General features: G+C 47.3%; 1 protein-coding gene across 1 annotated transcript in view; it reads left to right on the forward strand.

Moving 5' to 3' along the window:
* The first annotated feature begins 17081 nt into the window (after positions 1-17081).
* NUAK1 (NUAK family kinase 1) overlaps positions 17082-25517 on the forward strand; it is a 78149-nt gene continuing 69713 nt past the window's right edge. Inside the window, exon 1 of the mRNA XM_006069583.4 lies at positions 17082-17608. Coding sequence (XP_006069645.3) covers positions 17366-17608 — 243 coding nt within the window. The 5' untranslated portion in view covers positions 17082-17365. The remainder of the gene's footprint in view (positions 17609-25517) is intronic.

Consider the following 25517-nt stretch of genomic DNA (forward strand, 5'->3'; position numbering starts at 1 on the left):
AGGGCTCACCCCACCCCAGCCTTTCTTACTTTGAAAGCAATAGTATGAGAATGTGATGTCTGGAACTATAGCAGCCATCTGTGACCATGAGGCAACAACCCAAAGTTACAAAAAAGCCCATAAGCTAAGAACGGTTCAGAAGAATAGAAAGAGCCTGTGTCCTTGATGTCTTTTTGAACTGCTGAGCCATCTCTGGAAGAATGTACCTCCAGGCTTTTTGTCATGTAAGATAATAATATGTCTTCATTGTTTGTCACTTTTACTTCGTTGTTTTGTTCCTTGCTGTTAAAAGCATTTTTATATAAATCCTCTCATGACAGGAGAAAGGTACATTCTCACTAAGGCTGTTCAAAAGAATGTGCTACACACTAAAAAGCTCTTCCCAAAAAGTGTCCAGCAAGGGTTCTTCCCCCACCCCATGGTGAGTACTCTGAAATGGACACCATTTACTTTGGATTTATGTGTCTTAATGTATTTTTAAATCCAGTCTCATTTCTTTATAGTTACACATCTGGGCTTTAGCTTAGCTTAGTTCAATATTTACTTAGGACCAATTGTACCAAGCACAGTAATGGCAGTGGTGATACACAAAGAAACAGAGACCCAGACCCTGCCCAGTCTAGAGGGGAGAACACACGGATAAACAATGTCCAAAAAAGGAAATGTCAATGATGATATGAAAGTTCAAAGAGGGGAACCAACCACATGGTTGGGGAAGATGATGGAGGTAGTGAATCAAATCAGGAAAGACAGTATTTATCGAACACTTACTATGGGGTGTATGAAAAATTAAAAAAGTGAAAGTGTTAGTTCCTCATTCATGTTAGACTCCTTGCAACCCCATGGACTGGAGCCCTCCAGGCTCCTCTGTCCATGGAATTCTCTAGGCAAGAATACTGGAGTGGGTAGCCATTCCCTTCCCCAGGGGATCTTCCTGACCTGGGAATTGAACCTGGATCTCCTGCATTGCAGCCAGATTCTTTACCATCTGATTCACCAGGGAGTATACAGGGTATATGAATGTATGACTTGTATCTCGAATTCCTAGTTCTGGAAACCTACATCAGCTCATGAGAACTCCCTTCCTTCCTCACCTTTGTGGCATCATCATAGTAAGACAGATTAATTTACACCTCCATAAATAACAGAGAGATGAGGGGGTAGCATAGCCAGCCTGGGCACTAAGAACATACCTAGGATCACTGTATTAGGGGTTGCTTATTTCCATATAGCCAATCAGAGCAACAGTGTGAACAGCAACACTCCAGTGAAACCAATCACAGAAAAGGAGCCGGGAACTATGAGCTTTCAGAGCTGGATGGCATCTGTTGACACTGTAGGGCCCACGCTGTATACCTCTACATGTCCCTTTCTCACTGGCCTAAGTAACCCTTGAAAGTCTTTAGCCAGAGGCTCTCTTGATGAAAGTGAAAGAGGAGAGTGAAAAAGTTGGCTTAAAGCTCAACATTCAGAAAACTAAGATCATGGCATCTGGTCCCATCACTTGGCAAATGATGGGGAAACAGTGGAAACAGTGTCAGACTATTTTTTTGGGCTCCAAAATCACTGCAGATGGTGATTGCAGCCATGAAATTAAAAGACACTTACTCCTTGGAAGGAAAGTTATGACCAACCTAGATAGTATATTGAAAAGCAGAAATACTACTTTGCCAACAAAGGTCCGTCTAGTCAAGGCTATGGTTTTTCCAGTGGTAATGTATGGATGTGAAAATTGGACTGTGAAGAAAGCTGAGCACCGAAGAATTGATGCTTTTGGACTGTGGTGTTGCAGAAGACTCTTGAGAGTCCCTTGGACTGCAAGGAGATCCAACCGGTCCATCCTAAAGGAGATCAGTCCTGGGTGCTCTTTGGAAGGACTGATGCTGAAGCTGAAACTCCAATACTTTGGCCCCTCATGTGAAGAGTTGACTCACTGGAAAAGACCCTGATGCTTGGAGGGATTGGAGGCAGGAGGAGAAGGGGACGACAGAGGATGAGATGGCTGGATGGCATCACCGACTCAATGGACATGAGTTTGAGTAAACTCTGGGCATTGATGATGGACAGGGAGGCCTGGCGTGCTGCGATTCATGGGGTCGCAAAGAGTCGGACACGACTGAGCGACTGAACTGAACTGAACTGAACTGGATCATGCTCTGATGAGAACTTTGGGACTGGATATAACCACAGTGATGGCTGAGACGATTGCTGAGGCAAGAGAGAGAATACTCATTCCTACAGGTGAGTGATTCCTACAGGTACCTTCCTGAACATTAGGGTACTGATAAAGCCTTTTATCTCAAAGGAGTAGATGTGTTTGCATTAATGCAAAGGTTTCGTCTAGACAGTTTAGGTAATTTTCTATTGGGAGACTTTTTAGTGTTAAATAATCCTCTTTGTGTGTATAATCCGAAAGATGTCCTCAGATGGGCTTTTACGTATGGCAGAGTCAGTGCAATGAACAGAGCCCAGCTTGCTGTAGCCTGAAACCCCTGTAGCTCTAAAGGGTGCTTGTAAACAGGGACTATGTCAGGTACTCCTAGAATAACATGGATGCAGTTTGCAGGATCAACTATCTTTGCAACTCTGTTGTCTATACGTTTCACTCAAGAGGCCAGGATCATAATCAAGGTTGTACTCAACAAATTCAGGAAAATACCCTTAGAGGACAAGCTCACCTCTGGCCAACACTGTCACATGGGACTTATTTGCAAAAGTGATGGCAAGTTCTCTTTCACCCGCACTGACACTTCTTAAGCTCATCTGGCTATGCTTAAATTCAGTAATTAGAGTTTCATCCTTTTGGCTAAAGTCAAACAGGCAATCTGTGCTTTGTTAAGTACATTTCTTGGAGAGTGAACTGGTACATTCACGAGTCACAAAAGTGATGTTCTCATATTCCTGCCTCTCACTGGATGCTCCTGAGCAGTCCAGTATGATGTTTGATGACTATATTTGTTTAATTGATGAGGAAACAGAGGCCCAACAGAAGCCAAAATCTAAACCCTTAGCTTGAATTTAATATTTCTATGGGGGATGGGGGTTCTTGGGTCTTAACATTGCTCATGTGAAGATCGGACACCATAATACAATAGCTGAGACTTCCCTGGCAGTCCAGTTGTTAAGACAGTGCTTCCATTGCAGGGGGCCTGGGTTCAATCCCTGATCAGGGGATGAAGATCACATGCCATGCCAAAAGTAAATTAAAGAAAATAAAGGAAGTGTTATCATTAGTTAAAAAAAAAAACTATGCAATAGCACAGCTCTGGTGGATGTCATCAGGAGGACCAAATGAAGCATGCTGCTCTTTTGCTTGTTAGGTCTTTTCTTAAAAAATATTTTTATTTATTCATTTTTGGCTGGGCTGGGTCTTTGTTATCGTGCAGGCTTTTGTCTAGTTGCAGTATGTGGACTTATCACGGTGGCTTCACTCATCGCAGCACACAGGATCTAGGGTGCTCAGGCTTCAGTAGTTGTGGCACGTGGGCTAAAAATAGTTGCAGTTCCCAGTTCTAGAGCACAGGCTCAATAGTTGGGATGCATGGGCTTAGTTGCCCCTCAGCATGTGTGATCTTCGAGGATCGGGGATCAAACCAATGCCTCCTGCAGAGGCAGGCAGGTTCTTTATCACTGAGCCGCCAGGGAAGCCCCTGCTTGTTGGTGCTTCATTCACATTTAGCAGGTGGTTCTCAGTAGTTCTGATCTGAGGGGCAGAGGGTTACCAAGATGCATGAGGAGAAACAGCTGCTGCAACAGTCAAAAATAACATCTCCCTTTAATCGAGCCCTTGTTATGCACCAGATGGAAAACACAGTTCAATATGGTTGTGCTGCTGACAAGAAAGCCCATTGGTAACACGTGAAAGCCAGGGGTGAGAACCAGAGTGCGAGTCTACTGGGTGAAAATACTCCAAGGACATACGAACTTCCCCAAAAGCCCTTCCAGCTTAACGAAGGTGTGGAGGGTCTGGTCAGCGCCCTTTTCAGAGAACATCAAGGTAGCTTGATGTTTGAAAGAGCAGGAGGTCAAGCTGAAGCCAGGCCGGGTTCTTCGTCCTGTCCTGTTTGTGGCTCACTATACTCTAATCTGGAGACCGAGAGCTACATACAGTCCATTTCTTTAGCAAAAGCACATCGAGACCCTGTAATGAACAACATAGAAAGTGTTTCACAAGTGACTTTCACAAACATGCCCCCTCTTTTTTCATTTTGACAATGTCCCTGTGATGGAATATTATTTCCCATTTTATAGGTCACATGTTTAGTGGCAGACCTGGTCCTCTAACTCCATCTTCTACTCTCCATCACATCACTTCTCCCTGGATTCCTCAAGTTCTTTGAGTCCCTGTCCTAGGAGCTGGTCAATGTATTTTTCTCTGCCAGGCAATGTATATTTTAGGCTTTGATGATTATCTGGTCTCTGTTGAAACTACTCAGTTCTGTTCTTATAGCTCAAAAGCAGCCATAGATGTACGTAAATAAATGGGCATGGCTGTGCTCCAAGAAATCTTTATGTATAGCATTGAAATTTGAATTTCATGTAATTTGCAGATATCATAAAGTGTTGTTCTTATTTGATTTTTCCAACCACATAATGTGAAAATCAGTCTCAGCTTGTGTGGGGCACAAAAAAAGTTGGTGCAGGCCCCTGCTCTATCTTACTTGTAAAACTGGGGCGTGTGCATACCTCTCTCTTAGATTTTTATGGATTAAATTAGATCAGACAGGGGATACACTTTCACACAGGACATCATTGCTCTTCTGTCCCACTGTCAGAGCATGGGCTTCCCTGGGCTTCCGTTCCTTGGTGGCTCAGACTGCCTGCAATGCAGGAGACCTGGGTTCGATCCCTGGGTTGGGAAGATCCCTGGAGGGGGGTCGTGGCAACCCACTTCAGTATTTTTGCCTGGAGAATCCCCATGGATAGAGGAGCCTGGTGGGGTACAGTCCATGGGGTCGCAAAGAATCAGACACGACTGAGCGACTGAGCACAAAGACTGAAGAGCTGGCCACTTGCAGGCCTGGCAGTCTATAAATTCCTGCTAAATTCTTGAGAGAAAGCTTTGACTTCCTGCCTTTTCCTGGGCCTGAGGACATCCACGCCTCCTGGATCGCCCCTGAAACTCTCCACTCTGCTTCCATTTTAGCCAAGTTTTTTTTTTTTTTTTTTTTTTTTTTTTTTCCCCTCTCAGTCCTGGTCATTAGTTAGTCTGTGCCTTGGTTCTCCCTTAAGTGAACTAGATTTCTTCTGCCTGTTTCATAGAGATTTTCGTGGGCAGAGACTCGGCCACTTGGTGGTGCTATGGTAAAATGTTTCTACTCATGATGCCAGCTGGAAGTTCCTTCCAGAGAACTTCAGGTTTCAGGGTTAGGGTTAGAATTGGCATTTCTTGGGGGGAGGCAGGGAAAGAGGTGTGGTTCATACCTGGGCATGTGTTTTCTGCTTTTGTCCACATTCTGTTAATTTGGGTATTCAGGGCTCTGGATTCTGAGGTTTCAGGAATCCCAAGTCAGATATATGGTTTGGAGGGACCAGGGGAAGACATCTGGGGAGACTCCCAATTCATCTGGGTTCTTGGTTGGTTCCCAGATCCCTGCCCCACCCCCACTTCTGTCTTGTTTAGGGAGGGAATCAGTCTCTCTTCTCCCCAAACAAAACATGCAGTTCTCTTTGGAGCCATTCAAATGGCCCTTATCTTTCAGCGAGCTGACTTTCTGTGACTTTTATAGAACCGCTGTTTGCGAGATGTGATGTTGCTTGGATACTAGCTGCGGTGGGGCCAAAATACCTGAGTTTGAGCCTCTGGTTCCCCATTTATGAGCTGTGAGAACTTAGATAAGGCACTCAGTCTCTTAATACATCCGGTGAAATGTGGGAAAAATCAAAATCTCTAATCCCAAGTAAAATATCATTATGAGAATGAAAAGAAGCCAGTCGTGTGAAGGCGTTTGGTAGACTGTCAAGCAAGCCCATGGGAGATATTAGAAACTTCCTGAGGGCAGAGGACTCTATTAGATGACTCTTGATCCCCAGTTCTGCCACAAGGACTGCCTCTTATAGACACTCAAGGAACATTTGTTGCATGAATGAATGAAAAAACACGGAGATGCAGAGATTGAGAAGAGAGGGGGAGACTGGCAAGATGCCTGGTAAATTAAGGGTTTCAGAAGATGAGGCTGCAGAAGGAGCTGAAGCAGCAGATCCTTGAGAGGAAGCTGGGGCACGTGCTGCAGGTGCTGGGAAGGCAGCTAACACGTCCCTCAGCAGCTGGCTGCCTGGGCAGCGTGGGCCCAGTTGCCAGGCCACAGGCCATCTAAGGCCCAGGGGACCGCTCTAGAGCAGGTGGGCCAGGAACTTCTGCCATCCCAGGCTGGCTGGTGCCACGCCCGGAATGCCCTTCTCCAGCCTGCGTTCAGTGCCTAAGTCCCTGGTGACCGTAAACATAATGGACACAGGGCCTGACACTGAGCTGCCCTGGGTCTTGGCAGGGCAGGGCTGAGGGACCCGTATCCCAGGGTTAGAAATACAAATAAAAACAAGACAGGTAAATACAGGCAATTATGTAGGCTATCTAGATCCCAAGGCTCTTTTTCCTTGACCTAGGTTTTCTTTCGTTTGTTTGTTTGGGACAAAATTACTTGGGAAATTGTAATTGCTTTACAAGGTTGTTACAGCTGATGGAATAAACTGAATAAAATTATTAATTAAACAGTCAGATAGCAGCTCCCTTTTTGTCAATGCTTATCCCATATAGGTACCATGCTAAACACTTCATAGACATCATCTTATTTAGTCCTATAACATAAATATTAACCCCATAGGATCACATTGTACAATAAATATAAAGTATATTTAAATATATTTATTTATATATATATTTAATAAATATAAAGTATATTTATAACTATAAAGTGTTACTATGATATCCATTTTACAGATGAGGGAACTGAGGTTTAATCTTTACTTACTTACTGGGTTCATAGAGCTAGCAGATGAAAGAGCTGGAACTCAAATTATTTATCCATCCATTCATTCACTTCACAAAGAATTATTGAGCATTTATTATATACCAGGTCCTGGGGATTCATGAGCAAGTAATATAGATAAAAATCTCTGCTTTGTCCAGACAAACACAACAAATAAGTGAATTGTATAATAGTATATGCTTCCCAGGTGGCACTAGTGTTAAAGGACTCACCTGCCAGTGCAGGAGAGGTAAGAGATGTGGGTTCCATCCCTGGGTGGAGAAGATCCCTGGAGAGGGCACAGCAGTCCACTCCAATATTCTTGCCTGGAGAATCCCCATGGACAGAGGAGCCTGGTGGCTTCAGTTCATAGGGTTGCAAAGAGTCAGACGTGACTGAAGGGACTTAGCAGGCATGCATAATATTATACACTGGTAAATGCAATAGTGACGAATAAAGGGGGTAAGGAGCACCACTGGTGGAGTGGGGGAAGAGAGGGTGGGCTGTAGTTTTAAGCAAGATGATCATGAAAGACCCCATCGGTAAGGTGACATCTGAGCAAAGAGTTGAGCTGGGTTGTTGAGTTGTGTGGAATTGGATCACAGAGTAGAAGTGTAATGCCTTTGAACTTTGCCCATTGGGCAACTTGAAAAATTGGAGTTCAAGGAAGATTTCTATGGATTCACCTTTTTCTTAAGTTCATTCTTTCTTTCTGGGGCTATGCATTTTCAGAGTAAGAAATAAGAAGGTAAACTAGAAAGCAAGTAAAGCAAATCCATCCATCCATCTATCATCTTTCCAATGTTTGTATGGCACTCATTATAAGTCAGATCTATACTTCTATTAGAATGAAGATAAGATCTAGCTTTGTACTGTTGGATACAACAGACATTAGCTACATGTAGCTATTGAGTGCTTGAAATGTGGCTATGTGACTGGGAAACTAAATTTTTAATTTCATGCAATTAATTAAAATTCAAAGCAGAAAACCTTGGGACAATGGAAAATATTTTTCTGTTAAATACAGCTTAATTGTTTTGCTAGGATTACATTTCAGTTTAACCATTGGAAACAAAGCTCTGAATTGATATTTACAGTAAGAGTAAATTATGCAAGGGATTTTTGACATCTTAGCACAAAAAGAAGCATGTCAAATATCTCATCAATGAGTTTTTTAATATTACAGTCAAGATTACATCTTGACTGCACATTAAAATCACATTTTGAACAGAATAGGTTAAATAAAGTATAGGATTAAGATTAATTTCTCAGTTTTTAAACTCATTTTTAATGTGGCTGTTAGAAAAGTTTAAATGATATACAGGGACTTCCCTAGTGGCCCAGTGTCTAAGACTCTGTGGTCCCAGTGGAGGGGGCCTGGGTTTGATCCCTGGTCAGGGAACTAAATCCCACATGCTGCAACTAAGACCTGGAGCAGCCAAATAAGTAAAGAAAAAGAAATACTAAAAAAAGAAAAAAGGATGAATTAGAAAAAATAAATGCTATATGTGGCTCACATTATATTTCTATTGGATGGTGCTGCTCTAGACCTGAATGCCCTGGAGCTTTCAGGAAACCGAGCAGAGCTGGGCACACAATTGAGTAACTACACTGCCATGATGTAAGTGCTGTAATAGACCCAGGGGCTGAGTGCTCTGGGGACAGAGCCTTCTGTTCTGTCTAGCGCAGGATCAGAGGCTGAGTGACATCTTTAGCTCAGTGTCCGAGGTGAGTTGGAGTTTGTCACCTGGAGGGCAGGAAAGGGGGTGTTCTAGGCACTGGGTACAGCATGTATAAAGGTGGAGAGATATAAAACAGAGTGAGGTACCCCAGAAACAGTGGACGCTAAGTGGGAGGAGGTGGTGTGGATACGCATCAGGAGAGGGCTTTTAGGGTCAGACCATCAGGGCAAGGGAAGCAGGCATTACTCAGCCAAAGAAAAATGCATGGCCGGGTACCTGTGAGCCAGCAACCATAACCTGCTTTCTTCTAGAGTAGCTCATTGGCTGAGTTCACACGAATGTGTTGAGGACCTACTATGTGCTAGGCATCGTTCTACATGCTGAATATACAGAGGGAACAAGACAAAGTCTCTGCTCTCAAGGACATGCAGATAGTAATATCCGGGACAAGGAGAAAAGAGAAGACACCAAGGTCAGAGAAGCTGAGTGACTTCGGTAAAATCACACAGCTGTTGATAGGCAGGGCCAGGATTCTGACCCGGGTCTTTCTGATGCTAACGCCGATATTCTTATTACCCTGTCCAGCTGCCCTGTATGTGAGGTTAAGGAGTTTGAACTTTGTCCTGAAGGCCACAGGAGATAGCAGAGGAGGGAGATACAGGGTCAAATAGACTGTGCTTTAGAAACGACATCTGGTGACCACGTGGAGGAAGGATGGCAGAGAGGAGATCAACTGTGGTGCTGGAGAAGACTCTTGAGAGTCCCTTGGATAGCAAGAAGATCAAACCAGTCAATCCTACAGGAAATCAACCCTGAATATTCATTGGAAGGACTGAGGCTGAAGCTCCAATCCTTTGGCCACCTGATGCAAAGAGCAGACTCGTGGGAAAAGACCCTGATGCTGGGAAAAACTGAAGGCAAGAGGAGAAGGGAACAACAGAGGATGAGATGGTTGGATGATATCATTGACTCAATGGACATGAGTTTGAGGAAACTCAGGGAGATAATGATGGACAGAGAAGCCTGGCATGCTGCAGTTCATGGGGTTGCAAACAGTGGGCTGTGACTTAGTGACTGAACAGCAACAACAAAACTGAATGAAGGCAGGGAGTTAGTTTTTGTTCACTTCTGTATCTGCAGTACCTAGAATCAGGATGAGCCTATGGTAAGCATGTAGCTAATGTGACTGAGTGCATTTATCCATACAGGGAGTGTATAAGGAATACACTTATAAAACGTAATAAAGGAAAACTCTTTATTTTTATTTATTAATTATTTTTGCAGGGCTGCCTCTAATATCTTTTTCCAAAAAAGATTTATTTATTTATTTATGGCAGCACTGGGTCTTCATTGCTGCACGTGGGCTTTCTCTAGTTGCAGCAAACAGGGGCTTTTGATGGTGGTGGCTCCTCTTGTTTCGGAACGTGGGCTGTAAGGCGCAGGGTCGTCAGCAGCTGCCGCAGGTGGCTCAGTAATTGTAGTGCATTGGCTCAGTTGCTCTTCATTGTGTAGGATCATCCTGGCCAGGGATCAAACCCACATCCCCTGTGTTGACAGGTGCATTCTTAATCACTAGACCACCAGGGAAACCCTATCTCTAATATCTTGACTTTTATTTTTTAACTTTTTATTTAACAATGGAGTACTGCAGAGTAACAATGTTGTCATAGTTTCAGGTGGACAGCAAAGAGGCTCAGCCATACATATATATGTATTCATCACCCCCTGGTGGCTCAGCTGGTAGAGAATCCGCGGAAGACCTGGATTCAATCCTTGGGCTGGGAAGATCCCCTGGAGAAGGGAAAGGCTACCCACTGCAGTATTCTGGCCTGGAAAATTCCATGGACTCTATAGTCCATGATGTGACAAAGAGTTGGACACGACTGAGCAACTTTCACTTCACTTCACCCTCCCCCCCAAATCCCAGACCATCCATATAACATCGTAAAGAATTCTTTGTAGATCTACTGTACAGTAGATCCTTATTTGTTATCCTTTTAAATATAGCAGTGTGTACATGTCAATCCCTAACTCCCTAACTATCCCCTCCTCCCCATCAAGAACTCGTTATATCTCCTGAACCTGCCCAGAAATCTCCATTCAACTTCCTTGAAACCCAAGGCTCTTCTATTGTAGCCAATTAGAGTTATTCCCACGTGACCCCAGTGCATCTCTGCATGTGACACGTGTACGCTCTCGACTTTCTGGCAGCCACTCTTTCCAGGGTGGTACAGTATTGTTTGCTCCTGCTGGAGTCCTGCCAGCGCTTTCTCTGTTGATGGGGAATTTATCACATTTCAGTTTCTTTTCTCAGTAACAGAACCTTCCAACGAATCCCTGCTGTTGTGTTCCCACAGGAAGCTGCTATCTTATTTTTCAGTATAAAGTTTAGGACAGAGAAAACAAAGCAAATGGAGCTGCTGCCAATCGTCCACTTGCTCCATTCACTTCACACGTGCATGAAGCAGGGAGGAAAAGAAGGAACATGCTGGGGATGTAAAACTGAAATCTCCAAAAGGGGTCGGGAATTGTCAGCCTTTAGGAGCATCTCGCCTGATGACAGGATTCCACAGAGAGGCGAAGGTACCTGGCCAAAGTACCGGGGTATGGGCACGACAGGGGTCAGGAGCCCTGTCTCTTGTCCCATGGGTTGTCCCATTCTCCAGGGATTACCCAAAGGGATGCTGTTCCCAACAGGATGCTTCTGGCCCCTCAATCAGCAAGTAGATGAGAAGAATGGAAAGTAGGATCTCAACCTGGGTTATTTCAGTTGAATACTTGTAATATCCACTGATTCTCTTGATAATTCTTTTTCCTGGTGTCATGTCAGCCCCCTGAAATGGTTGTCCACTATATCCTTGTATACACAAAATGTCATTCCAGTGGGAAGATGGCCAAAGATAGTAACAGCCAACATTATTGGGTGCTATCTCGTGTCATCTCATGTTGTTCTTAGTGCTTTTTATTTTTTGCATTAATGCAGTCAATCCTCAAAAAACACCCCTTGTGCTAGGTATTGCGTCCCCATTTTAAAGATGGGGAAAGTGAGAAACAAAGAAGTTGCCCAAGACCACAGTTTGAAAATGGTAGAGCCAGGACTTGAACTCAGCCAGTTCTGATTCTGAAGCCTATGCTCTTAACCACCATTCTTACTGTTTTTCTAGCCACTTAGCAGGGGAAGAAACATAGCATTCTGTTTTGATGTACAAGGAAATTTTAGTTTTTAAGCATGTCTTCCACTTCTAAATAGCTTGGGATCTCCCAAGAAGTTTGGTGGCTGGAGGTCAGTTGAAAGCTGTAAATTGTATTTATTACCCACAGACTGGGTGAGTAAGATGTTCAGCTTCCTTAAGATGAGACCAGGCCTGTCCTGTCACAGTGCATTCTCAGCCCCAGATGTCTGGTATGTAGCGGGAAAAACAAGAAATATTGTTGAATGACTAAATTTGTTTCTTATTAAATCATTTTATGACTACTGAATACTATTCTCGTTTGGATCTTGGATACATGTAATACAGGGAAAATTAGAGGAAAAACTTCCAGTTCCAAATAATAAGCCTTCTCTTTAAATAAGCAAGTGGACAGAGAACATAAAAGTGGCATTTTGGGTTCCAAATATTGAGATTGTTGTTATAATCTCCCATTGTGCTTTTTATATGTAAATACGGTGGTATAGTGGTAAGCAATCCACTGGCAGTGAAGGAGATGAAGGAGAGGAGGGTTCCATCCCAGGGTTAGAAGATCCCCTGGAAGAAGAAAATGGCAATCCACTCCAGTATTCTTGCTGGGAAAATCCCATGGACAGAGGAACCTCATGAGCTATGGTCCACAGGGTCACAAAGAGTTGGACACGACTGAGTGACTGAACACACTCACAGTATAAACTGTATATATTTGTTAGGATAGTACTAGCTGCTGTAACAAAGAAACTCTGTAATCTCAGGGGCTTAACACAGTAGCAGCTTACTTCTCACTCATGTACCAGTCCAATGTCCTGGCCAGAGGTTGGCTTTATTCCTAAGGTGATGCAGGAACACAGGCTTCTTTTATTTGGTGACCTCACCATCTTCTGGGGCTTTGAAGCCCTCTGCTTACAGCTAGGCCAAGAGGGGAATACACATCCATTTTTCAACACTCTGCTCTAGAAGTAATGCACATCACTTCTGTTCATATTCCATTAGAGATAACCAGTCATATGGCCACACTGGGATCAAGAGAAGTGGGGACATACATTCCCAGCAGAGCAGCTGTCTGTGAGCTCACCTGCTTGAGAAGCATGAATATTTGGTGGGCAACTAGAAATCTGGGCTTCCCAGGCGACTCAGTGGCAAAAAATCCACCTGCCAATGCAGGAGATACAGGTTCAATCCTTGGTCCGGGAAGATCCCCTGGAGAAGGGAATGCTGGCAACCCACTGCAGTATTCTTGCCTGGGAAATCCCAAGGACAGAGGAGCCTGGCAAGGTCACAAAGAGTCAGACACGACTTTGCAACTGAACAACAACTAGAAATCTGCCACTGTGAAGAACAAACACTTTCCTGGGTTGCTTTTTATCGTAAGGTGTCTACCAAACAACATATTTAAGTTAGAAATATTACAACCTTTGGTAACTTTTCAAAACCTCATCTAGAAAAATGTAAGACTTTAGTTAACCAAAGCATATGCATTCATGGATATGAGCTGGGATGTCAGGCAGCTTGGAACAGGGATCAGAGGAAAGCTTGATCATAGACAACTTAACCTTTTTGAGACTCAGTGTGAACAGCTAGGTGGGGATCATTAATACTCATCTTGCAGTTTCATGATGATTAGAGGTAATACATATAAGTGAAAGTGAAAGTGGCTCAGTCGTATCCAACTCTTTGCAACTCCATGGACTATACAGCCCATGGAATTCTCCAGGCCAGAATACTGGAGTGGGTAGCTTTTCCCTTCTCCAGGGGATCTTCCCAACCCAGGGATCAAACCCAGGTCTCCCACATTGCGGGTGGATTCTTTACCAGCTGAGCCACAAGGGAAGCCCCCAATATATATAAAGGTCCTGGCAGACGGTAGATAGCAGATAAACCATAACTGGCATTATGAGGTCTTCTAAACAGCTATTTCTTAAGAGAGCAAATATTACTTTCTATTTTTTTAATTGCCTTGACAATGGAAAGTGTAATAAAAAACAAATAGTGGGCCTTATGAAAATATAAGTTGTAGGACAGTGTGGATGTTATGCTTCCAACTGCTAATGTGACAACATTGGTCCCATATCCATAATGAAGCCAGAAATCAGAGTCTAAGCAGGCAGTATGATTAACCTGCTTATAATTGCCTGAATTCTAGTAAGAGTCATAAGAAGGTGAAAAATGAGTATAATCTTAATAGCCATGATTAACTGAGTATATATATTTCTCAATCCTCACACCAACCCCCTGAGACATACTGTTACCACTGCCAATACCACCTATGTTATTACCATCACCATTTTGCAGATGAGAGAACAGAAGGATAGAGAGGGAAAACAATTGTCCAAAATGCTCAATTATGAGTGGTGGAACAGGGATTTGAACCCAGGCAGTCTGACTCTAGAACTCAAGCTCTTAACCAAGGAGCCTGGGAGCTTGTTGGAGGAAATGCTTTATCTATGTGAAAACACTTGAGCACAATGCACGATAACATTGTGCTAAAGTGTGGTTCAAATTATAAATGCTATAGGAATTCAGTCTGGAGAGGAACTCCCTGTTCTTGGGCATGACTTTGTGCCAGGCATTGTACTGTTTCCATCCTTCCCAATTAAGGAGAGGTAGAACTGCATATGTGGAAGAACACATGCTTGGGAACTGGACAGGTAGGGTTTAATTCCTGGCGTGGCTATTTACAACCTGTGTAATCTCAGGCCAATTACTTAACCTTTCTGATATGGTTTCCTCAACTGAAAACAGGGTTTACTGTCATAAAATAGGATCAGCACACTGTAGGTGCTATTTATTCAATACTGATTAAGTCCTAGGCACTGGGGAGGATCACCATCAGCCAGAATAAGTTAGGTTATGCTGCTGTAACAAACAACCGCTAAATCTCCCTGGTTTAACACATGTTTAATATTTGCTCACACTACTTTTACAATGCAGGTTACTTGGGCCAGTTCTGCCATCGTTACAGAGGCCCAGGCTGGATGATGGAGGCTCTATCTCTGTTCTTCATGGTTGTTGTGATTGCCAACATTGCATTTTCAGGATTGTCAAGACATGGGCATGTACCCATTGGTCCTTCAAAGTTTCCACCTAAAAGCAATGCACATCACTGCTCTCATTCCATTGGTCTAAGTAATGTGGCCACATTTAATTTCAAGAGATGGGGTAGTGGATTCCTACCATGTTCATGGGCTTCCCTGGTGGCTCAGATGGTAAAGAATCTGCCTGCAATGTTGGAGACCTCGGTTGGATCCTTGGGTTGGGAAGATCCCCTGGAGGAGGGCATGGCAACCCACTCCGGTATTCTTGCTTGGAGAATCCCATGCCCAGAGGGACACAAAGAGCTGGATACAACTGAGTGACTAAGCACAGCACACCACATCCCTGGGAAGGGAAAGACCCAGGGTTAACATTTTTAATTACCACTACAGACATGATCTGTTTACCTGTAAAACAGATCCAGTAATCTATACTTCAAGAAGAAACTGAAGCTCTGAGAGGTTAAGTCATTTGACAAATGTCACACAGCCTAGCCACTGGGAAGCCAGGCTCAACCTGCATGTTATTTATACTGACTTTCTAATCTACATATGCAAAGTCTACAGATTTTGTATAAAAGCAGAATAATTGCAGGAGGCAGGCAGGGAGACCCTGCAAGGGTGGAGGACACATTATGGTGACTAGTGTTACAGGCTATTACTCTGGCAGCGCAGAGGGGGCTTGCAGGGAGGACGTGCTGTTGCGGGATCCAGGGTAAGGTGATAAGGTATAGACAGGCCTTAAGACAGCAGGAATGCAGAGGGATGAACCTGAGAGCTGCGGAGGAAGGGCGAGTCCGGCTCACTGGTGAAAAAATGAACCACCACGCCATCTGCAGAACGCACCAGACATTCCTCACCCCTCACTCTTCCCATCCCAGTCTGGTATACCACACTATTGAAACAACTCCCGAAGCCTTCTTTTTCTCTTGCCTTCTTCCTTATTTTCCCTTGCTGCTTCTTAGAAGGTGGCAGCCTTGCCACAGTCGTAGCCATTCCTGCCTGACCCTCGCTTGTGGGGGTGGGGTGCTGGGTACCATCTCCAGGATCTGGCCATTTCAGTTAAAGGAGAAATACAAACGCCCAAGGGGCCAAGAGGCCTGCCTATCGCCTCTGGCTTAGCCAGTCTCAGGCCCTGCTACATCCGAGGTCCCTGGTTTGCCCATATCCAAACACAGCCTTGGCGGGCAGGGTAGGCGCCCAGCTGCATCCAGGCACCTCTAGCGACCCAACTCTCCTCCTCTCCCAGGCGGGAGTCCTGGATAGTGTCGGAGGGCTGCAGTGCGGCGACCAGTCGCAGATTCAGCCTCGGAGCCTCCCTTCCTCCTCGCCTTCGCCTTTCTCCGGCGAGGGCGCGGGGCCGAGGTCAACGCGCCCCTCTTGGGGTTTTCAGGGGCGCGCAGCTGCCCCGACCCCGGCCCGGGAGGGCAGCCCTTCGCCAGCCGGGATAGGGGTCTGCGAGGCGCGGATGGCAGCCTGGGCTGAACGCGAGGGGGTGCGCACCGCGGCGGGGGAGGGGGAGCCGTGACTCACCGCCTGTAACCCAACACCCGCGCGCCTCCCCTCCCCCACCTCTCCCCGTCTCCGGCCTGTCGGCCGCGGCGACACCTAAAAGAAAATGAAGGGGCGCCCGAGCCCGCAGCGCCCCCGGCCAGATCGCCAGCGGGCCCCGGGGGCCCCCGGCTCCGAACGCTCTCGTCTACCCGGCCCCGGGGCTCGGCGAGCCGCCGCCGTCGCCGCAGCCAGGGCGCGAGCAGGAAGGGAGGCCGAGCGGCCGGAGCCGGAGTCCGAGGAGGCGGCGGCGGCTGAGAGCCCGCGGTAGCGGCGGCGGCGGCGGCGGCGGCGGCGGGCGAGCCGGGGGAGGGGGCGCCCGGGCTGGGAACCCCCCTGTCTCTTTCCCAGCCGAGGGAGGACAAAGCCCCCTGGCCGCCGGCGCGGCCTAGCCGGCGCTGCACAAAGGGCGAGTCGCGACACGCTTCCATCCCCCTCCCAGTTCGGGGTGGCCCCGGGCCCGGGAGGCGGGCTGGAGGTGGGGGGAAGCCCCAGCCGCGCCGCCCCTCGCCCCCCTCCCCGGGGGCCGGCCCTCGCGCCGCCCCCGCCCCCGCCCCCGCGCCCGCCCAGTCTGAACGTCCTCCCGGGGAGGGGTCTGGGGGCGCGGCGCCCCACATAACACTCCCCCTCCTGCGCTCGGAGCCACCCCTCTCCCCTCCCTTCTGCGAACACCACCGCCTCCTCTGCCACCGCCGCCACCTCGCCCGACGCGCCGCAGCTCGCCGCGGCTGGTGGGCGGTGCGCCGATCGTGCGCGCCGGGGGCGCCAGATGTGCAGTCCCCGCCGCCGCCAGTGACCCAGCCGCAGCCCCGGCGGGAGCCGGCCGCCTTCCCGATGCTGCGGGGGCGACCTTGAGCGCGCCCCGCTTTCTCTCGGCTGGGACCCCGACACCGCGAGCGCCGTGCTCGGTCCTGCTCTCTCCGGCCCGGCTTGCCCCACATTCGGACATGGAGGGGGCCGCTGCGCCCGCGGCCGGCCCGGACTTGGGGCCGGGGGCGCCAGGCTCTCCGCCGGAGGCGGGGGCGATCGCAGCCCCCTCGGCGGCGGCCCCGGAACCCAGGAAGCCGCACGGTGTGAAGCGGCATCATCACAAACACAACTTGAAGCACCGCTACGAGCTGCAGGAGACCCTAGGCAAAGGCACCTACGGCAAAGTCAAGCGGGCCACCGAGAGGTTTTCGGGCCGAGTGGTGAGTTGGGGGGAAACCCGGCGGGCTCGGTCTAGACGCTGCTGGGGACGCAGCGCTCACGCGACGGGGTTTGGGGGCCCAGAGGGGGCGTCTCTGGTCCGAGAGGGGGCTTCCCCGGAACCCCCAGACAGATTCCTCACTCTCACCCCCCCCCCCAACCCCCGCTGCTCCAGCCCCCCGTGGCTCAGGCGTGTCTTTCTCCCGAAACACTTGTTACATCCTGTCTGCGCATATTTTGGGGGTTTTGATCCCAGCAGCAAAGTAGTGTTTATGATTTGCAAACACTTTGCACCATCGGGACCGTTGGGGTTCCCCTCGCGGGCACGCATTCATGCCCTGTAATGCCTTGTTGCTGTAACTCCACACAGAGCCACATCCGCAGCTAGGAGCTGGTTCGCCTGGTCCCGTATCCTATAGATGAATGAGACCCCCCCACCTTCCCGTGCATCCTCCCAGTCCCCGTCGCCGCGGTGCTGAGGTCGCTGCAAGGGAGGACGGACTCCTGCCTGTTTTTAAGAGAGAAGGTTAGGGAATAGAAGTGAAGGTTCAACACTCATGCCTGAGGGTTGTGACAGTTTGCTGCTGTCTTCTGGAAGGACTGAAATGCCTAGGGCATGGATAGCCACACTGAGTTGCAGATTCAATGGCCTTTCAGGCCCCGGCTGCAAGACTGCTGTGTTGTGTAAGGGGTCTGACCCAGTCGCCCCACTCTTTGTGACAGCTGTAACCCTGGCAGGGTCCTAAGGCCATTTACTCAGCCCCAAGTAACATCTTGAGTGCTTTGGAGTCTTTGCATTGTCCCAACCTTGGCTTGTTGTCCTTTTCCTTTCTGCAGAACAGGCCCTTGCAGTCCACGCTGCTTGTGGCTAGAGGGTTGGGTTCAAAGTGACTGACTATTGCAGAAAGATTTTGTGTGGTGTGTGGCAGAAAATTAACATGGTTCTTTCATTTTCAGCATATCAGATGGATTTTAATCGATTGAGGGCCAAAGTCAGGAAGTAATTATAAAACTCCTTGTGCACACTTTTGGGGGGTGTTTGGGAGCCCTGGGTTGCTTATAAACTTAACAAATGATCACAGGGGAAAAGCAAAATGGGCTGCTGAATAAAGTAAGTGGTGGGTTGATGTCAGTATTTTTCTTTTGCATCTGTGCAGTGACAGTTCTGTGGACAAAACCTGACACCAATCAGAAAGTTCAGCCAGCCCAATTCTCAAATATTGGTTTATCTGGATAATTCCTTCATTCTAGGCTTCACTCTTTGGGTTGATACAGCTTTATCCCAGATCCTAAAAATTAAAGTCCATTATAGATTAACTGGAAATTTGAGAGATTGTACATAGTATTTTAAAGCTGTCTCCTATCAACAAAATCTATAGCAAGTAGTTGAGAGGGCAGGTGCCATTTTTGTAGATTGAAAATTTTCAAGAGGAGATGCAAGAATGTCCTTTGAGGAGCACACTCGAAGGTCTGTGGAAGAGGAGGCTGAGAAACGTGCGCTTCATTCATGCTTTTTGTCTGAGGTGATATTCCCCAGGCTGGATGTTGAATAAGCAAAACCTAAGCCTAGCTCCTTGCTCATGTTGTCTTAATAGCTGTTGAAGAATCACGCTGGGAAGTTCGAAAGCGGAGTAATGAAAACCAGACGCGGTTGGAGCTGCAGGTTGAGGATGAGAGCTTGTGAGGGGTTGAGTGGTAAAGGGTGTGTCTGGGATCTGTGAGGGGGCACAGACTCCGGAAGGCTGAGTAGCTTGCCGCCAACTGCAAGAGTGAAAGCTTGTCTTATGGCAGACATCTTTCTGAGCTTCACTGGGGCCTCAGGTATTCCCTCTGATAGCTGTCTGATCCACGGACTAGGATAGAACGAAAGGGATTGATTGCATCAGTAGGCGCGAACCTGCCTTTCTCTTGTGGTGGGTGTCTCTTTCCCTTTATTTGCAGAAACTCTGAACATTCCTTCGGAATTTAATCGAATGGCCACTAGGGGGCGCCCTGAGAACGGAAGAGGCTCATTTCACAGCAGCAAGCTGCTGAGTCCTGGTCTGTTGTCCAGCTCTCCGTTCAGTTTCCCATTGTGCTACTCATTACAGCTCAGTCTCTTGTTTTACTCAAAGATTATGTGAAGATTCTCAGTCTGGTAGCAGATCCACATCCAGAAACTGGCAATCCCCAGACTGCTTTCTACCTGATAGATAAGCTTAGGATGTTAGCAAAATAATCTAAGTAGATGCATTAAGCAGATGAGAAAACTGAGATTGAGTGAAGGGAAGGCTTCCTTGACTTCAAGTCCGTCCCCTCAGCCCTCCTCGTGGAGCACACTGCTCACAGATGGTGTCAGACCTTAAGTGAGAAACAGAAATTGTCAGGTGGAAAAATTCCCTATGCCTGACTGGACAGAAAATAAAACATACGTTAAAAAAAATTGGTCAGCAAGTTGTTCTTGCCTGTACAGTGCTTGGTGACTCAGAATCTGTCAAGAGCAGCCAGAAATTTTCATCTGAAGTGTGACTTTGGAGTTTTCTTGTGGTTCCAAGGATACACTGAATATCCACTTGCTTTTGAGGTGCGATTCCAAATTCAGAGCACGTTGTCTCAATTCTGCCTTTTAGGTCTTTGGGTAGAATTGCAAAGTGATGCTTTATTTTCGTTTGTACCCAAGCCTTTCCGAGCACTTTCCAAGAGGCACCGTGCCTTTCAGCTGCTTTGCCAACGCGAGTGGCCCAAGTAGAGTGCTGGGTGTTAGGCTGCCTGAGATGCTATGAAATCAGCACCCTTGAGACAGAGAATTGTTTAAAAATCTTGTGGCTTTTAATTGTACGTCTGGAAGGGCCTTCTGAGTCAAACAGCACACCACGGAGCATCAGCATTCTGTGAAGGGCAGTTCGGAAGAGAGAGTTTGCAGAATCAGGAACTTGGAGTCAGCTGGTCCAGCCCTCTACGTGGTCCAGGCATTCTCCAGGCATCCTTTTCATCCCAAATGTAGTCTTGCTGCTACTGTCTGGGCATGTCTATGAGAAAGGACTCAAAGTGGCTTCTTCCAGAGTTCATAAGCTGCACAAGTGAGGCACGCTGGCAGAAGGACTAAGAGCCCTGGCTTATACTCAAATCCTGACTGATTCCTGACTAGCTTTGTGACTTTGGCAAGCTATGTTAACCTTCAGAAACCTCCATTTCCTCATCTGTAAAATGGGCTAATATAGTACCACCTCATGAACTAGTTGTAAGAATTGAATAAAATAACCTATATGAAAGTGAAAGTTGCTCGGTTGTGTCTGACTCTTTGTGACCCCATGGACTATACAGTCCATGAAATTCTCCAGGCTGGAATACTGGAGTGGGTAGCTGTTCCCTTCTCCAGTGGAGCTTCCCATCCCAGGGATTGAACCCAGGTCTCCCGCATTGCAGGTGGATTCTTTGCCAGCTGAGCCACCAGGGAAGCCCTTAGAAAGCCTTAAAAGGGGAAATTAGCAAATTCAGTTTCTTTTTTTAGCAGATTTTTTCCCCCTTCATTTCACTTGGACTTTCATTTAGGTTTTAAGACCATCAGAGAGGCATGATGCATTGGACAATTAACTCACTCAGAGAGAGGTAGGAGAAATAAGCAACTTTTCAGGTTAATTAGGGAAGTGCACCCATAGGAAGCCAAGACCATCAGCCAGATTCTGATAGGATCTGAACACATTTCTAAGGCCTTGAATTTGGGCTTTATTTATTGCACAACTTTCGTTTTGATACAGTTTCGGGCAGGGCTGCAGAGCGAGCCCCTGTGTTATAACATGGCATTTTCTTTGAGCCAAGCTCCCTGGACCCTCAGGCTGCACTGAGAATTGCCAAAAAATCCAAGTGCAAAAATAAACAACGTTTTGGGGAGAGGTGTTATGCGATCAGCTCACTGTCAACTAAGTTCATCTCTCTCTCTGCTCCAGGTTATCTCTTGTGAGTAGTTTGAGGTGTGGTGTGAGCAGGAAGCAGGTCTTCGGGTGGGTCTGGCATGGGAATGGCAGGGCTGGTGGGTCAGTTGTGCCCCCAAATTACTATGATGCCTTGGGATGGGTGATGGAGCATCCTCACCCGGCAAAGGAACTGATTTGACTAAAAGTGGGTATTTTAAGCACTGGCCCAAAGTTATTCATAGCTTGATGCTGGAAAACTGCAGCTCAGGGGTGCAAATTAGTAAGCTGGCCTGCCGAACCAGGGATGTATGACTGTCATATGCAGGGTGGCTGGGGTACCATATTGCAGCTAAGGCCCAAACCCAGTTTTAGGGTATAAGGGACCTCGACAGATGTGTAGTCCAAACTTTTCATCCATCCTTGAGGTGAGAAAAATAAGGCACAGAATTGTCAAGTGACTTCTCTGAGGTTGCACAGCTGGTAACTGAGTAGGCTGAGTCTAAAAAACCCGATTCTTCATTTGGTATTTCTCCATCACTCATTTAATACATCTTTACTAGAACAAGACATGATCTTTACTCTTAAAGAGTTTATAATCTAGTAGCACTGATGAAATGTACTTACAAATATTGAACTAATTCTGCTCAGTTCAACAAAGATTTATTACCATCTGCCATATGCTTCTCACCATGTTAACTTCTGGGGCATACACATGGATAAGACCTAAGGAACTTATAGTCTGGTGGAAGAGACAAGAGTGAGCAGTTGCTAGGCTGTGGGTACCTCTTCTGTACAGGAATTGATTACTTCTGAAGATTTTCAAGTTGAAACATAGCTCATTGAAGATCAGTTCATTAACTTGAGTGCCATGCTAGATAGGAACACCCCCTTCCTCAAATGCCAAAACTGTTCTTATTACTACCAGCCAATATTTTTGAGAGTCTGGGGTACGTCAGGCTGTGCTAAGTGCTTTACAGATATTTTCTCATGTCTGATTGTCACCATGACCCTAAGAGGCATGCACTCACCTCAGACCCATTCAACAGATGGGGAAAACAATACTTGGGGAGTTTAAGTAACTTGCCCAGGGTTAAGTAGCAAGGAAGCATCAAACAAGTCTATTTTGAGACCCACTGCTGCTGGAGACATGGAGAACCTTTTATCTTTGTTGTGACCTCTGGATTTGGATGTGGTATTTTGCTCCTGTTCAAGAGAACTAGCCATGGGGAGATGCTTTTCCTGAGAGGTTTCTCATTGTTCAGGAAGGGGATTGAGAGAGGGCCAGGGAATACTGTAGGATTAGGGAGGGCAAGGGCTGTTGAAGATGACCCTTGATTTGTATTTCCAAAGACCGAAATATGGAAGCTTTCAGGCAGAGGGCAGATTCTGGGGTGAGCAGGCCAGATCTCTTGGAATATGGGCTTTATGCAGTAGGAGGCAAGGCAGGTAAGATAGGAATAGGGGGATAATAATAACATTTAATAACAATAAATAATAGCAGCTAATTCTTCTTGAGTGCTTATAACGTGCCAGGTCCATTTAACTAATTTAATTCTCATAACAATCCTGTAATCGTCTCATCTTCCAGATGAAGAGGCTGAGTCACAGAGAGGTTCGCTAGCCTGCTGAGGTCACACGCTGCAGCAGAGTCGGGGCCTGGACTCAGGCAGCGTGAACGTGAAGACTGTGGCCAGCTCCCTTCCCCTAGGTGGGCTGAGCTGGGCTCTGATCACAGCGGGGCTCCGAGCCCAGGGGTCTGCAGTGCTGGCTTGGAGCAGGGAGCCAACCTGGAGGTTTTCGCAAGAGCTGAGCTATGAGAAGATAAAGATCGGAATGGTGTCAGGGGTGAGGGCGGGGAGAGAGGTCTGCATGTTGGGCCACGAGTCTGTTAATGAAGCAGGTCCAGGAGCGCTTCTCCTGGACATACACTGAGTTCTTTGTGCCTTCAGCAGCCTCAGGTTCTGGAATCCCTTGGGGCCCTCTGGAGGTCAGCTGGTTCACTTTGCAGCGACAGAAGTGCTCCCTCACCACTCCAGGACGTCTGATCTCACTTCCTCCCAGGAAGCTGCAGGAGATAAGGATTGAGTCAAGGTGTCTTGTCTGCTGACAAGTCCCATCCAACCATCTTGGATCTGCTGTCCATTCCTAGCAGAGTGCCAGGCACAAAGGAGGTCCCGGGCAAAAGGCTTGTGGGATGGCACAGAAGGGAATACAATAGCGAGTAACTATTTCAGGGGGTATGAGAGCTGTAGTCATCACCCCTGACCTCAAAGAGCTTTCTGATTTGTGGGCTTGAAAAGACAATGGCTGGAAATGAATGGCGGGTAACATAGCAGTGTCTGCAAAGTCAGGCAGACCCTTCCCTGCTCGAATTCCCATTCGGTCTTGTGCTCGTGGAGAGGAGAGAGCCGTCCTGGCTGTGGCTTCCTGTCCTCAGTGGCCCCGGAGTCAGACAGCTTAAGTCTCATTTGTCTTTCCCACATGAAAGTCCTGGAGCATCTGTAAGTTATGATTTGCGAAGTATCTGCTTTAAAGCAGAATGCATTTATCATCCCGCCAGCCCAGACGACACTGTGCAGTGCAGGAATGAGAAGATCCCAGGCCCAGGGCCCAGGAGGGGCCGGGCCAGATGACCCACCCGTGAGTAGAGTCTGGCTGTATTGATAAAATTCTCTGGAAATGGTCCAGAGGCAGCCAGATGTTGACTTCACAGTGAGGCTCTTCAGTAAACTTTTAACTGCATGTTCAACCCGGGGCTGGGCTAAAGATTCCCTATCATGAAGACACAGCCTTCACTAGGGTCGTCCCATCTTTTCCTTTCCCTCTGGCAAGGTGTATTTCCCAAGGGCTTCCTAAAGTGCCCAGGACAGTGGGAAGTTTCAGAACAGAATATGACAAGTCCTGCCATGGAGGTACTGAGGACTTAGTTGGGGCGTGTCATGAACACATCTGGAATAACTGAGCACAGCACAAGGGTATGAATGAGGAGGAAGAAATGGCTGTAGAATCAGACAGACTTGGGTTCCTATTCTCCCCTGCGGCTCAGCACCTGGATGATCCTGGGCAAAATCACATATTTCCTCTGAGCTTCTGTTTTCTCTTCTAGAAAATGTGGCTGCCAACATCCAACAAAGTGGGATTGCCATGAGAAGTAGGACTGGGAGCCTTCCGATACAGAGCTTGTGCATATTAGGCTCTTGGAAATCAGAATTAGTGAGAAGTGCAAGCAACGAGCACCTTGGTGGCCTTCTTATTCCTGGTCGTGGCTGTCCCTGCTTTAAACTTTTGCATGGGTGGCTGAGGACTTAAACTCTGAATTTGCATATCCTTCAAGTCCTGCCTGGCTGCCCAACTCTTGCTTCCATATCCTCTTGTCTTGGGCCTGTATCGGTTTCCTCCAGAGCTTGTGGGTTTGATGATTTGTCTGTACACACACCCTCCCCTTCCTCCCCCATTAGGAGGGAGGCAGGGTCACTGTCTTACCACTGCATCCTGGCCTGTAGCCAGGCAATATAGTAGATGCTCAGTGTGAATGAATGAATGAATGAATAAACAGCTGCATGAAGAGTGCACCAGCAGTCCTGAGAAGGGAGGGGTCTGTGGAGGTGGGAGGCAGCAGGGAAGGCCCCTTGGGCCCCCATTCTCCCCATTTTCCGGGTCACCCCTCTCCTTATCACCCTTTGGACAGCTGTGGAGGGTCGGCCCAGCATGGCCAGGTGCCTCTCCATCATAGCCCTGCGCTGAGGCTGCAGGGAGGAGGAAGGGAGCTGATTCCCACCCTTGGCGGCTGCTTCCCGCAGTTCTTTGCAACTCTCTAGCCTCCCTGGTCACTCCCACACTTCCGAGAGCCACCAGCAACCGCCCCCCTTCACTGCATCCCCCACCCTGTCTGAGAATCCCCGGTGATCAGCTCTGGGAGTAGGCAAGCTTGAGATGCAAAATGCATTTGCAAGATTTTCAAAACATTTTCTCCCTGGGTTGTAAATCAAGTACTTAAAGAATTGTAAACCAGCTGGAG

This window comes from Bubalus bubalis, chromosome 4 (genome assembly GCF_019923935.1).
Source record: "Bubalus bubalis isolate 160015118507 breed Murrah chromosome 4, NDDB_SH_1, whole genome shotgun sequence".
Classification (NCBI taxonomy): Eukaryota; Metazoa; Chordata; class Mammalia; order Artiodactyla; family Bovidae; genus Bubalus; species Bubalus bubalis.